Source organism: Telmatherina bonti (genome assembly GCF_933228915.1).
Source record: "Telmatherina bonti genome assembly, chromosome: 16".
Taxonomy (NCBI): Eukaryota; Metazoa; Chordata; class Actinopteri; order Atheriniformes; family Telmatherinidae; genus Telmatherina; species Telmatherina bonti.
In genome coordinates, this window is record NC_136614.1 from 19,925,350 (window position 1) to 19,941,135 (window position 15,786).

A 15,786-nucleotide genomic window follows, 5' to 3' on the forward strand; every position below is an offset into this window, starting at 1 on the left:
TATGCTTTTGTCCCTGATTCGATTTGATTCGATTCGATTCCGATTTTTTTGGGTGCCGGTTCGATTTAAATTGCGATTCTAACAATTCTTCAATCTAGCTGATTTTTGTAGATTAAAAACAAAAAGAAATATATAAAACTCATTTTTCTTGATTTCAATTAGGAAAAAACAACACAGTAGCCAGACCATCATTCTGCTTCTATAATGCCCAAAAAGACAAGTAAAAAGATCAATAAAAACAATTAAAAAGACAAACATTTTATAATGGATTGTTTTTATTCATTTGGAAAAAAACAACAATTTTTTTTAACAAAAAAAAAAAAAAAAAGATTTTAAAATTGTGAAGCAAACAAATCCAGATTTTCCCACCCCTAATAAATATGTGAAAGGACAATAATTACAACACATTTTAATCCACTGGTTGCTGCATGTTTTGTTGAAGGAGGAAGGAAAAGCACCCCCCATCGGTTTAGAGGTTGAAAAGTTTACGCCTTCTTACGGTAACTAACTCATAAGAATACAACCCCAGAGACTGTCATAATGGAAGTTACCTAATAAACTGCAAAAAAAAAAAACACAAGCTGGCACAAGCATGGACAACATAACTGATCCACAGACTGGACAATAATGGATCCTTAGGGGCTCAGAACTATTCCAGTCTAGACTTCTGCCTCCCTAACACTATCCTCTAGGAACTTTGAGGGGAGACAAGTGATGTCTCCCAGCTTTAGTTCATAAATAATTATCTGTACACACTTGCACACGAAGGACAAAATATTTTCTTCCAGGACAACAGGGTACAGAAACAAGAACACCTGACCCATAGTTGTCAGCTGTAATGAATATAGTCAGCAGCTGTTTGGGCAGAAATCCAAGAGGAGCAGTCCAGAGACTGGATTGTGTTATGAGCTTGAAGCCTTATTGGCCCGAATAAGACAAAGCTTCAGTTAACAGAGAGGTCCCTTCCACAGACATTAGGAATATTACAGCAATACAACCATACCTGAATGAGTCCATGTTGGAATTAAATCATGGCCACACGTAGAACACATATGCTGATGCATGCAGCCTGAATTACATTACCTTCACAATGGTTGAAATGGTTTTCATCATGCACTCTGAAGGAGCAAGAATTTATTTTCTTGTTTTGGCATAATTTCTTTAAATTAATACTCTGACAAGTCACCCTGATTTATAAGAGGTGATTAAACATGGTATTTTGTCCCTTGTGAGGGATGAATCACACATCCCACTGTCATATCTTAACAGTGACTGATGTCAAACCATACTGCAGTTTGTGAACACATTCACATAGCCAGCTTTATTTTCTCTGAAGCTCTCCAGAGCCTGTGATCCATCACAGAAGAGTGCATCAAGCCAACAAACAGCATAACCTGTGATGTCATTCCCTGTCCTTCCCTTGCAGCTGCATGCACCCACACCCCTTCTGAAACCACATGTTTTAACACACACAAACATGCCAGTTTGCTAGCCTGCACACCTGTCCACACAGACAATTAACTGTAACTTTTATCAGCAGTGTAAATAACCTCAAAGCAGTTATAAAAAAAAACCCCAACAGATTAGTTTCATCTTGACACAAAAGGAAGTGATCATATACCTTGTTTTGGTTATGTTTTGCAAGAATGATGCTAAAACACTGATGCAGTGGATGGCTGCATCATTCATGAATGACTGTGTAACTTTCTCCTCATCTATTTTTATCCCGCATGGCTCAAGCTTTTTGCCTCCTTGTCCCTTTTTTCTCAAGCCTGCCTCGTCAAAACTCGACTTCCATCTAATATTTATTCAGTCCCTCTGACTGTGTGGTGACTTGCAGTAAACTGTGTGGTTCAAAGCCGGAGTTTGCTTTGACAATCTACAGAAAGATTTTAGGCAGTATTGTGAGCAGAACTGGCATAGTAAAGATTTTTAAAGCAACATTTTCATTTAAGTGTTTTTTTTTGTTTGTTTTTGTATATGCAACAGTCAAACTAATTTAATTTTACACAAAAATGCCCATGAGGATCCTCAAAATTGTTATCATTTCTCATCTTTATCTGTAATCTAAATTAAAAGTGGGAATACAATAAAGGCCCGTTATCTACAGTAAGCTGCTTAAAAGATGTGTGTCAGACTGGGGAATGAAGTTTTACGTTAAGGCTATTTCTCGAACTGTAAACAGTCTTGAGTACCCGATAGCGAGAGTTTGCGGTTGTGTGTTTGCATATGTGTCAGTCTTTTGATGTGCAGCCTGTCTTCTGTAGCCTTTTGTTGCTATCAGACGTATTTCTTTACTCTTCCTGTCTCCCACATTGCATCCATGTCTTATCAGGTAGGACAAGTAGAACAACATAGCAGGAATCTGACAGCAGCCTATATTTTTTCACTCTTCTATCTCCCTTCCCTCCCCTACATCCTTTTATCTGTGGCCTTGAAAGCTTTTTAAAACTTCTAATGTTTTCTTTTATTTGCCTCTTCCTTTCAATTTTTGTTTAATTGAAGGAAAAATAAAGTGATATGAGCAGTAATGAATTCTGGGTTTATGTAGATCATCTGTGTGCTTCTGGGTTTGATTCACCTTTGTAAAGTAGAATATTATGAATAGAATCAAGAACTTGCTTCTACTTTTGGTATTCGAGAATCAGCCATGCAAAGAAGTGAGGCAGGCTACATGGACAGATGAAAACTAAATCAGGAAGAAAAAAATAAGATGTTTATCGAAAAATGTTTGTTCTAGATGACAACATGTTTTAAAACTTTGATGGCATACAGTATAAACAATGCCTTCACATGATATGCAGGTTACCTTTACTTGACTATTAGATGCCCATAAGATCATAGATGCAGGCTTTTTAAATGTGCAAGGATAAGGTGCATTCATGCATAGATTTCAACTCAAAACCACATCTAGTTTTATTGCAGAGTAATCTAGGGTGGAAAAGATAACAGTTATTCAGTATTTGCTGTTTTATGGATTTTTGTTTTTGAATTATTGTCATTTTAAGTTGATGAATTATTAATAAGGTGAGCTCATTAAGTCCACAGACCCTCACAGAGTGAGCTCCTCTTCTTTTCTGCTGAGAGACTCATCCTCTCACTGATGTTTTGTTTAAATTTGATTGTGTTACCGTCCTGCTGCCAATAAACCTGGTTGCTTATGGGATATTTCTCAAGGAACATATATTTTTGTCCTTTTTGAACATGTAGAATTGACTGATTTCTAAATATTTGCTATCTATTTTTCAATGCAGCTTCTTAGAAATTAAGTTTTTCTTGATCAGAAGGAAACGACTGAGATGAAGCATTCATGAAATCAGCAACTTGTGTGTTTTGTATCTCCCACATTATTGATGAACTTACAGTAAAGCACCAGAAAAGCAGCTATTTCAACAACTGCAATTCTCTACACTAATTATCCAACTCACTCTCTCTGTATCTCTACTCTAAAGAGGGTATCGGGTTACTCTATGAACAGACTGAATCGCTTCATTAAATAGCTTATTAAATGGGTTATTTGACAGAGCGGTATGTGACATATCTCTGTGTTTTAAGTGGTATAGGGTTACTACTTCCCTCTGGGCCATAACACATTATGAAGTGCACAGGTTGCTTTGTGCGGGGCCCAGGTCAAGGCCTGCTAAATATTTAGGGAGGGCGGACACTCCCCTGCAGCCCTCCCAGTCTGAGGGAAACATGACAGAAACGGAAAGGAAAATAAACACTTGGAGCTTTGAAGACAGACGTGCTGCAGGAAATGGAAAGAGCACTTTAGTGACTTTAAGTAGAAACCAGTTATGGAGTTTAAGATTGTTAATTTATTCATTCTTCTGCAAACTCCCTTTTGTATGTTTGTTTTAATTAATTTATTAATTCTTTTTTAGATATTTCCCATCTATTTTCCCAGACACATGACAAAAATACTGGGAGAAATGTAGATTCCCTTGTACAGTAATATTTGTATATTATCTTTAAAGACAGAAGTGCATGTTGTTACGTTTATTTTAAATCAAAATAATTATTTTTTTCACAGCTGTTTATGCAGTAGGACGAAGTCAAATTAAAGCATATGACTGCAGAAAATGACTAAATGCATGCTTTTTTATATAATACTAAACCATTTCAGGCAAAATAAATTATGGGTAAAGGTAGAAAACATGAAAACAAAGAGTATGTTGGCATGTGGGCACATGTGAGTCTGTGTGTGGCTCCCCTGTGAAAAGTCCATGTGTCCCCTGAGCGTTGAGAAAAGATTAGTTTAGGATCAAAACAGGATCATGCAGAGCCACCAAGACATCTGGAGGCAAGGATCTCTCTCACATACTGAAAGCTGACCCCACACAAACAAGCTTACCTTCTGCTGCTGCTTAAGACAAAGTATAAAATCCCAGACACAAACACACAAACACTGTCACTACTCAGCACACCGACCACAGAGCTGCCAGCCTCACCATACTCAAACACAGTTAATAAGCAGCATGGCGAGACAAACACACAAATTCACACACCTTCTGCCAGTGTGTTGTCCTCTGAGTGTTCATTCAGGCTGGCCAAGCTGGAGATTTGCCCATTTTTCTCCAGAGGCTGTGAAACAGACATAAAGAGGGCACAGTCAGTTGAGATTTTATTTCTTTTCACAAATAAATCTGCATGTTAGGAAAAGGACAGAGGCACAGTCGAATATTTTAGATGCATTTATTTTCTGACTTGGTGGCAGATAAAAACACCAACACAACTCCTGTTCATGAAGCACAAAGTTAGCATTAGCTCAGTTAAAAAAAAACAAATGATCAAGTTGTAACAATATCTTTTACACAGCTTCTTAAAGCTTATTATTCTCACGCCGTGGATGATGTTCAGTGCCAGAGGCAAGGTAAATGCCATAACTCACCAGTAAGCAAGAACAGTTCACGAATGTAAGTAGAGGATGAAAAATTACAATTCTACACTAATTCCATGTTGGGGTTAAGTGTTTTAACAAGTAAACAACACACAACCTGGATCATGGCACCTTTTATCAGAGGATCTTAAGACCTTGCAGGCTGTTTCTGGCACAGACCAGTTTAGAATGACAGCAGGACAATAGCAGGCAGGCCTGAGCCTTTGTTTGTCCCAGCCAGGAGAGAAGCAACCTGAGCCTCCATACTGAGGTGCTAATATAACTAATAGACAAGTTAGGCTCCATTCCCAGCAGTCCAAGACAGTTTAGAAAATGACACTTCTATATAGAGAGGTGATAGAACAGATGAAAAAAATGAACAATTGAAGCTTATTAAAAGAGGATAGAGGGACTCCATCATCAAATAAATTGCTAACATGGTAAAGCACTTTTAGGTATAAAAGGTGCTATACAAATAAAATTTGATTTGATTTTATTTCAGAGTCAGACGTACTGACAGAAAGTTAGGACATACAAACAAAGTGTAAAAAAGTAAAGAAAGTCCATTTGAAATGACAATGATCAAGTAAACATGTGATCAAATATATTCTCAGTAGTATTAAACTGCTACTAGTACTTGTCCCTTTAAAAAATGTTAAAAGAAATTCACAATATGCCAGAATTCGTAGAACTGTTTTTAGTTTAATCTTCTGTTTTCTAGTGTTCATTAAAGGACTGATGACAAGAATCTGATGGTTTTGAGCAGTTTTTTTTTTTTAACATAAAGTGATGCAAACTATCTTAAAAACTGTCTTATATGTGTTTTCTTAAATAACTTAGATATGTTTTAAATGACTGTTTTGTGCTTTTATAATGTGCAGTTGTACGACTTGTCTTGTTTGTCCTTTAAGTTGCTGTTATGCCCCTTTAAGACGAATAAAGTGATCCGAACTGAATTAACTATGTCACACTGGGCTCCTATGTGTAAAACTGAATCAACCCATCCTTTCCTTTTCACTCACTATGCAGCCACATTTCCCTTCAATAAACTTATTGGATGAACAGTATATCTGATTTGTATTGACTTCTGATTTTTTATTTCACATACTTTTATTTGGTTGTAGATGCAATAATACTTAAATCTGTTCTAACAAAAGAAAAATCTCCCAGCCAGATGTCCACACCCAGCGACCTTTAATAAAGAAATGGAAAGCCTTATTGTGAATTCATGAACAATGCGGTTCCTTAAGCGCTCGTGGTGCCACTCTGTCGTTGTTGCTAAAAGGTTTGATCCACCAAGGAACTTAATACTTGAGTAAAAGCATACCCACCCTGCTGCCATGAGTTCACAGCTTACGCAATGGTCGTTGGAACTGTGTGGTCTGTTTCATCAACTACACAATATGCAAGCTGCGATCTGGTGAACAAAGAAAAGAAAAAAAAAAAAATCAAGAAGCCACAAGGACCTCCGATCAGATTAGGTGTGTCAGCCATCAGCTGACCTCCAGACCTGCAACGACCCCACCCTCCTCTTCCCACTCATGACTGACATTCCAGCATTCCTTTTTACCCTCACCAAAATTCCACGCACCCACTAACACCTGACTCCTCCAAATGTTCACCTCTGTCTCTTAGTTAGACTGACACCGACAGCTTTGGACTGTCAATCCAATATCATTAAGAACCACGTCCTCTTGGCTCAATGCAGGAGGTAATGCTCCTTCTGCTATTACCACAAATCTGCATCAATCTGTGGCTTTTGGTTGACTGTAACTGTTACATTTTCATGCAAGTGCACAATTGTAACCGGACACAACAATAGCTCTCAGTTAAAACCACATGTTCTACACTAACCATGACAATACTGTTGCTGACATTTAGGAAAATTACTATTTTAAAACATCTGGCACTGAATGTAATCTGAAGAACAAGCCAGTATTGACACCCTGTGTGTTGGTTGTGTGTCTTTACATATCCACCCACATGTGCATAAATTTGGAAACGGTAGGCTGTTGTTCAACCAATTTTAATAATATCACTTGAAGCACTTGTTTAACTACAGCTAGAGGCTAAAATGTAAACTGAATACATTACTGAGAAAATAAATATATGCAGCATGTGCATATATTTATAACATCTCTGTGATGGAAGGGCGAGCTGTCCAGGGCGTACCCTGCCTCTCACCTGATGATTACTGGCATAGGCTCCAGCTTCCCTGCGACCCTTAATTGGATTAAGCGGCATAGAAAATGAATGAATATTGAAATCACAGGATGTATCATGGAAAGATATTCTTTTACATTGGTTTTACTGATTGGCTGAAGCCCACATCAAGTTAAAAAATCTCTTTGAGGTAAAATCTAGTTGCTGCAGCAAGTGATCAGGTTTACAAAAAAAAAAAAAAAAAAAAAAACGGTAAAGGAACAGATTTTTTAGTCAGTTTGTAGAAAAAGCTGCCCTGTTCTTATAAGAATTTCACTGTTTCTCATTGCAGTGAGCTACAGCTGAACAGACCTTCCAGCTGATAGATGTTGTGACGCCTGGGCAGCTCTAAATTCCTCTGAGACTGAAAAAGTCGGAGTTTTGCTGCCAGTTGTGCATTTTTTGATGTCTGTCTGGTCAGCAAGGTCTGCCACAAAAACCTAAACACAGACTTCCTCCTGCAAAATGTCCAGAAAGAAATGGTCACATAACAAAACTCTGCTTGAGAAAACAACGACATGGACAAAACAGATTGTTTTCTTGTGTCTGGCTGTCTGTGTAATGTGATCAGATTTAATTTAGCCTGTTGGAAAACATTTCTTTTACTGTCTATGTTTAGTTTTAACTACTTCTCTTGTCTATATTGGGGACAGATAGATTTAGATAGTGTGAAAAGTCTGAATCCCTTTAGAATTTTCTATATTTCCATCTAAAAGTGACAAAAAAACAACAGACATTTACATAAAAACAGACAAAAGAAACCCAGTGAATAAGTAAAACATACTGCAATTGGACAGTGAAAGTTAAAGTAGTGAAATTTACTGTTTTATTTTGTATACGTGATATTCATGCAGGTGGGTAGCACATTATTGTGTGTTTGGTTCTTAACATAAAGTAGCACAACCTTTCCTTTCAGCCATTTTCAGTTCTTTGTAAATCTCCAGGTCTCATCTTCATTCATAGCAAGAAGCTTAATACACACAAAGCCTCCTCTCTAAAGCCTCAAGTGTTTGCACATTTATTAGGCACTCAGCTCTGTCAGCGATGCACTTCCTTTCACAAACTGTGCCATCTTTCAGACTTATTTATGAAGGCTCCACTTTGTAAGGTTCAACTTGTAAAATCAAAGTGCAGTATTAGATTAAGCTGTATGGACAGTCTCTTTTCATGCACAGAACTTTAAGCAGTGGTGTTTTTAAAAGTCTGCTGGATCTCAGGTGTATTTATGAGGTGTCCTTTGGCCAAGGTGGTCTATTATTAAACATTGCAGATTTGTAAGGTTTTTATGTACGATTGTGTGTATACGGCTTATGGTCTTTCAGGTCTGATTTTTCCAGGTCTCTTGAATGACATTGGGCGCATTTAGACTTTATGAATTGATATATAAGAAGGACCAACGGTGTCTCTTGTGCATCATAATTATTAAAGAGACATAAAGCTGTTTAAAACACAGTTTACATCATTCCCATCTAAAAATTTAACGATCAACACCAGAGAAAGGATCTAATTTTTTTCCTTTATTGTCTTATGATCTCCTTTCTCACCTTAAAGCTGGGGTAGGTAATGTTGGGGAGCTAGCAAGATGTGAAAGTGGCACCCTGTCTTGGCTCCTCCCCCTCCAGTTTAGCTCCTTGCGTGATCCGAGGCTTTTTTCTTACCTCCGCATGAAGGTTATGTTTTTACCGGCGTTTATCTGTTTTTCTGTTTGTGTTCAAGATTACTCAAAAAGTTTTGGATTGATTTTAATGAAATTTTCAGGAGTTGTTGGAAATGTGAAAAAGAAGAACAAATTTAATTTTGGTGGTGATCCAGATTTTGTTTGTATCCATGAATATTTCAAGGGCCGTGGCGGAGATTTGCGCTCTCCAAGTGCTTTTCTAGTATAGTTTCTCAGCCATGTTTTCCTTTTGAGTTTCTTCTTCACTACTTTGTATTTTCATCCTAACACGCTATTTATATGCAGGGTGTGGCTGTCAGGTATGCGCTGCAGGAGGGGGAGGAGATACAGCCTGAGCGTTTTGAGCGTTTCTGAGTTTTTACAGATTTTCAGTAAACTGAGGGGTCTAACTATTTTTCTTATTGTTCATGATTACAAAATGTATAGACTACTATCAGGGTGAGGAACCACTTCACCCAGAGTAAAAAAAAAAAAATGTCTGAGCAAGATTACTTACCCCAGCTTTCACCACGTCTGACCCAAATTTATCTTTCGTTATTGTGCCTTATCTGTCTCTTTCATATACTTCCATTTTGCTTTGTTGGGGGAGACAGACAACCTGCTGTTCTTAAATCCCTCTACATAAGCCAGTGGATGAGATTTATATCTTTTAAACCAAACACAGAGCACAGGAAGTGCCACTTAATGGAAAAGAAGAAGGTGAGACAGCTGGCAGGTGACCTCTTTTACACCCAGATCTTTGTTTAAAGATCAGTCAAACAGCTAAATCCAGCAAACAAGGTTTGGCCACCTTTATTCAAATCTGTGGTACTTAATAAAAACAAAACAGTTTGCAAAGACCAGGAGCCTCTTGGTTATATACCGTAATTTTGCCTGTTATGTAGTAGTTAAAAGATCATTGTTAGCATTGAGATATTATTATAATGGGTATGAGGGCTTTAGTTTTCACACTGTTTGGTTTTCCAGTGGAATAATACATCAAAGTAAGTTTTATTGGATTGGATATGTTTGTAAATCCTCATAGAAACAAGTAAATATGAGATCTAGTTAGATAATATTAATTATTCAACGACAAACCGAGCAAAATGTTTTAAATGTCAATCATCATGCAGCACTTTAGAGCAATGAAGCTGAAGTAATGTGGGAATTTATATTATCAATGTATACTGGAGCTGCTGATAGTGCATCAATAGGAGAGGCTTTTAAAGAGCCATGAAAAAATATCCCGTTCTTCAGCTGTCTTTGAGAATGATTGCCATGTAGATTTGTAACATCTGCTGTCACATTAGAGTTATTCTCAGATGCACATGTGCACATTCAAGTAAACATGCCGCAGGAGATAACAAGCTTTAAGACTTTCAGCGGGGTTGTAATTTTTTTGTCATAGTTAACCTCCCGACCTCTGACCTGTGCAGTGTGGATAAAGTCTGAGAGCATTTAAAATGGAAGATGACACTGTTGGAGGAGGTGTCTGAGAAAACTGAGAGGCGAGATAAGGACAGAGGAGAGAAGCAGAAGATGGAAATGAAATTAATGAAAGGAAGAAGAGAAGTGTTATGTTGAATTAAAATGAACCCCTGTGACTGGAAATTGTTCGTTTTTAGTATAAAAACATCAAAACTTCTACTTCTGAGAAAACTAAGAGCTGCAAATCTTGACAATGATGAAATTTTAACAGTGATGGGTCCCAGTTTTTTTTTAAAGCATTTCTTTATATTTGTACTTGAGAAAAAAATAAATAAATAAATAAAAAAAAAGAAGAAATTATTTATGTATATATATATATATATATATATATATATATATATATATATATATATATATATATATATATATATATATATATATATATATATATACACATATATATGTGTGTGTACATGTGGCAAGAATCTAAGAAATTTTGTTATGGCTTAATTGTTCTAAAAGCAACCATAACCCACAGACTTTTCATTAGACTATCACTGATCACACAGTCAGGTCTTAAAAAATTCCACGTAATTTTAATTGCTGTTCAAATCATAAATTAATGGTAACATAAGCTGTATTATGTCACCCATCAGTTTCAAACACAAAATAAAATGTGTATCTAAACATGTATTACTTTAATGAAGCAGCCCATAAAAAAATAAAAAGAAAGTCTTGTTCACCATAAGCAATGACTTGTCAAATGGAAAGATATATCTATCTATCTATCTATCTATCTATCTATCTATCTATCTATCTATCTATATATATATATATATATCTATATATATATATATATATATATATATATATATATATATATATATATATATATATATATATATATATATATATATGTTAATTTAGTACAATGTGTTAAGTAAAACTCTTTGTATAAATTCCTTAATATCTCTTTGACCTCCTTGTAATGTCTCTTCACCTCTGTGAGCCTCTCATCTTTTATCGCTGACCCCAACATTCAGTACATACCAAAGATCAAAGCCTGACAAGACCCTCAAAGAGCACTTTCACTGTTTCCACAATCCATTAACTCCGCTCAGGTGCTCAAACTGAGAGTACCTGAGCTTGTGTGTGCGCACACTGCTGTATGCTGGAATGTCTGTGCAGTGCTGGGAGTTTTAAAGGCAACAACAACAATAATTATAATTTAAACAAAAAAAAAAAAAACACGTTAAGCTTAATAATTATGTGATTCATTTAGATTTTTTACATCCAAAAATTAAAGACTTAAAACAATATGACAAATCTTCTTACTCCTTGACTCTTTCATTCTAGATGCCCCATAATCTTCTGTTCTACATTCAGAGCAGGTTTGCCACTTGGATTTTATTTATGGTGGCTTTCAGGAAGCAAGGCATCCATGACCATAAATTTGCCAGCTCTTTTTCTTACTGCTGATGGATCAAGGTCACATTCAGTCTGATGACTGGCCACAGTTACGTTCAATAAAGTTCTATTTTTAGGACTAAAATATGCAATCTCAACTTGGGTTTTTTCAGGCTGAGTATAAATCCCATTCCATTGACACTTTTTTTTTTTTTTTGCTACAGTAGCCGAACATCTGGAGCCTGTACTGAGAAACATGATCAATGTCTCAAACAGATAGCTTCAGGTTCAATTTGTCACAAAGCTTTGTGGGTGGGCATATCAACTGGTGCTGGGAACCTCACCTTCTCTGAAGCAGCTTGGTTTCAAGATAAGAGATACACACAAGTAAAAGCCCTGTGTCCTAGCCAATCCGTTCAATTAGAAAATTATTAAATTACAGATTTGCTGTGTAGATTTGGGTCCATGTTGTAAAAAGCAATGTTCATTAAAATTCTTGTTTTTACAGAAACCCAGACTGACTTTAATGAATGCTCAACTCTGAAAGTTATTAAGCTAAATCATGGTAAGAAACCCTGGGTATGCCGAGCTCGATTTGCAGTAAAGTCTTTAGTTTTTCTTCATGCTTTCAAGTTTTAGCCCGTTTTTCTTTGTTTTCTGTGTCGCTGTGAGTAGAATTTTTAATCTCAACCTTACTAATATGCAGTAAATGTTTGAAAATCTCTTTCAAAGTCCTTCATGTAAAAGTTATTCTGGTGTGAGATTAAAAAACTTTCCTCTTATGTGAAATTTTCCAGTAAATATAAAGAATTCTGTAAATTATGCCTGCAAATCTGAACATCATGATATTATTATTTGCATAAAAAATACTGTTTCAGTTACGTAGAGAACTGCTCAAAGCTAATCTTCAATGGTCAGTAACAATTTTCTGGATAGATGCACCAAAAAACAGAATAACACTGACATACCTTTCAGTTTGAAAAAACAAAAATAAGGAGCTAAAATCTTAAAATGGCTTAATGCAATGTGCATTTTATGATGCATATGTGGTCCACCATGTCACAGCCCTGAAAACCACATTAGTCCCTCGTTGTGACTGTCAGCTGTATTTAATTTCCGGTTCACATACATGACGTGAGGAGATAACCTGAGGGACATTGAATTAGATAAATTAAACAAGAGAGGGATAAAAATAAGGTACAGCAGTCAGCTCTTTGTGGCACTGGGTATGTTTGTTTGTGAGATGGACTGAGATGGAATAGAATAAAATTTAAAAAATAAATAAATAAATACAAACCAAACAAACGAGCTGCACATGCAAAGACCTGCTGCCATTTTAGGACAACAGATGAAAGCCTGTTGTCTTCCTCTACCTACATCAGTGCATCAATAACCCTTTAACCCCAACTCTCCATACCTCCCACAATTTGTCTGTTTTTCATCACCCCCCACCCCTTCATCTATGCGGCTGCTACACTTAAACAGCAAACTGAGCCAAACGACAACAGCCTGGGTGCTGTAAAGACCCCCCAGGACATGATCATAATCTGGCCGCACTGGCCAGCTCTTGACCCCAGGGGCCTGCCTCTCTAACTGGGTTGAAATAACAAATCCAGTTTCTTTGCTGACCCCCGTGTCATGAATTGTTAAATATCTCTGAGCTCCGATAATCATCTAAGCTCCAGAGTTGTATGTGAGAGAAGAAGATGATTAGGGAGAGTGTGTGTCTGGAATGCACATACACACCATAAATATGGCTTTAATTAGTGACATACTTAAACCAGACTTTTTTTTTTTTTTTTTTTTGTGGTTTTTGGCCTCAAATTACTCTTAAATTATTTCCCTATTAATGTCTGTATGTTTGATCCAAGTTTTAGAACAAACACAACAATTCAGGGTCACATATGTAACTTCAGCATCACATTATATTTAACTAAACCTGAGCAGGAAGGGTTTCCAATGTAGCATAGTTTCAGTTTTGAGTGTCACTGAGAGGCTGCTCGTGTGCAAAGCAGTAAGACGCAGGGATGTTTAAATGTTTGTGAACAACAATCTAAAAGTTCTAAAAGTAGACAAATAAAAGCAAATTAAACAATAAGACCAAAATACTACAATATGACATTTGAGCATCAATAGTTTAATCATTTCCTGCTAATGTTCTGGACTCGTGGTCTGCTGCACTGATGACTCGGCTTCTATTCGCGGGATGCACACTTCATGAGCCTCCCCAACTCTTTCAGGAATGTCCTTGTGCATGCCATGGGACAACTCCGAAAAACACTGACACCTGACTTTAATTTTACCTTCAAATAAACTGCTAATCCAAAGCATTTCTCAGTCACATAATAGTCTACTACATCATCTTAATAAACAAGTTAACAAGCAAATGTTGCATTTAGGTCGCAGTTATTTTAAAGGGGCTCTTTGGATGAATTGTGAGAAAATTAGACAGTCTTTTAGGTTATATTAGTACAGAAAATGTAGGAAATTCTACCAACTATGTCAACTACTGTACATTAAAATATTTTTAAGCCAAATTAATGTTGCTAACATTCTTCGTGTTTGGCCAGATCTTTGTTCATCACATTGTTTCGAAGACACAAAGGGACAGGGGAAAAACGTTTTAAGGATCACACTCTACAGTCAAATCCCACCTGTCACCCCAGCTTGGACGATAGAAACATGTTTTCAACATCTCCAAAATGTCTACACATAAATGCACATTTGTATCATAACTTTTAGGGAATTTAGAGACATTACATCACTGATCCTCCATTTTACCATCCAAGAGTGACTCAAAATCTCTTTTTTTTTTATCACGTATGTGACTATTGCTACAAAATTTAAACACAAACTCACCAGGGGAGAAATGGCTTGGTTCAAACCACTGTAAGTTATAAATGTCAAATCCCTGTGTATCCATTATTGGTTTGAAGGTGCTATTTGACATTAGAGAGCACAATGCATAATGTTATATTTGATGCAAACTGATTTTGATCAAACCCACACACTAGAAACTATATACTACATAGAGTTAATATTGATAATAGTGTATAGATAGATAATAGATAATAATAAACTCAGATAAAAAAAAAAAAAAACACTAAAAGGCAGCTGAAGTCAGGTGATTATGGGTTTACAGGCATTTGATCCTAATTACAAAAATACTTGTAAGTGCCATTTAGAGCAGATATTTTCCCATAAATTGAACAAAAGAATATCTTTACTTTCATTGACCTTAGTCATGACTTTTTCCACATTACTGGGTGCCATTTGATTTTAATCCAGTTTAAAGAGACATGTGAATGAAATCAACCAAGAGAAGCATTGGGTTTTCTTGTCAGGATACAACCAACCCCTCAGTACTGTTCTCATTTCATTACTTTGATTTATCAGCCCCAGTTTTCATGACAAGAAAGCAGTGAGCAGGAGTTGTTTTCTCCTTTGGAAAGAAACTAAAGGAAAGTACACTTCCATTTGCCTTAAATGAGTAAGCAGTGACCATCTGATTCACTCAGCTGTATCTTTCTAATTATCCTGATACAGTGGTGGATGTCATAAGACACCACTTAGGAGTCCGAATCCAGCGGTGTTCAGACACGAGGAAAGCCCTTTACTAAGCCAGGATTTTTCTAATAACAGCTGTTAACTCTAGTTACATGCTTCTAATCCTGCTTTATCTAAACTAAAAAGTTTCACAAAAACTCATAAATATTACATCATTTAAGTACTATCAATAACTAATAAGCTAGATCTACTTCCTGAGGTTAGGCAGAGTAAATTTAAAGAGGTCTTAGTTGAGACAAAGTAATATCCCTCTTGCATGATGTGCCCTTTAAGGTTTGTTCATAGATTTCCCTTTAAAATGGTTTGTAATCATGATGATTATCAGCGGTAGCTTTAACTGCTTCTTTAGGTGGTCCAGTGTGGAATTAAGGTTTTCCTTCACTAGTGAAACAATGCAGTGGCTTTTATTAAACCACTGTCTGCAACACAAATCTTAAGTGTGATTAGTCCACATCCAAGCTGTTTCTGTAAACTTCATTTTCCCAAATAAACATTTGCTTCTCTGCTCATTTCTCAACATGTCATGCAGTTTAATATAAATATCATGAAGAATATCATACCTAATGTAAGACAAAATAACAACAATAGTTGGTAATAAAACGAGAAAAATACTTTAAAATAGTACATCATTGGAGAGGGCTGCACT

At 36.3% G+C, this 15,786-nt stretch overlaps 1 protein-coding gene across 1 annotated transcript in view; it reads right to left on the reverse strand.

Annotated features, from left to right (window-relative positions):
- The window catches only part of akap12b (A kinase (PRKA) anchor protein 12b), a gene marked incomplete at its 5' end in the record, with an annotated part of 46,303 nt that overhangs the window by 17,506 nt on the left and 13,011 nt on the right, over window positions 1–15,786 (reverse strand). The window contains one exon of the mRNA XM_079254963.1: window positions 4,509–4,584. Within this exon, the coding sequence (XP_079111089.1) occupies window positions 4,509–4,584 (76 nt within the window). The remainder of the gene's footprint in view (window positions 1–4,508; window positions 4,585–15,786) is intronic.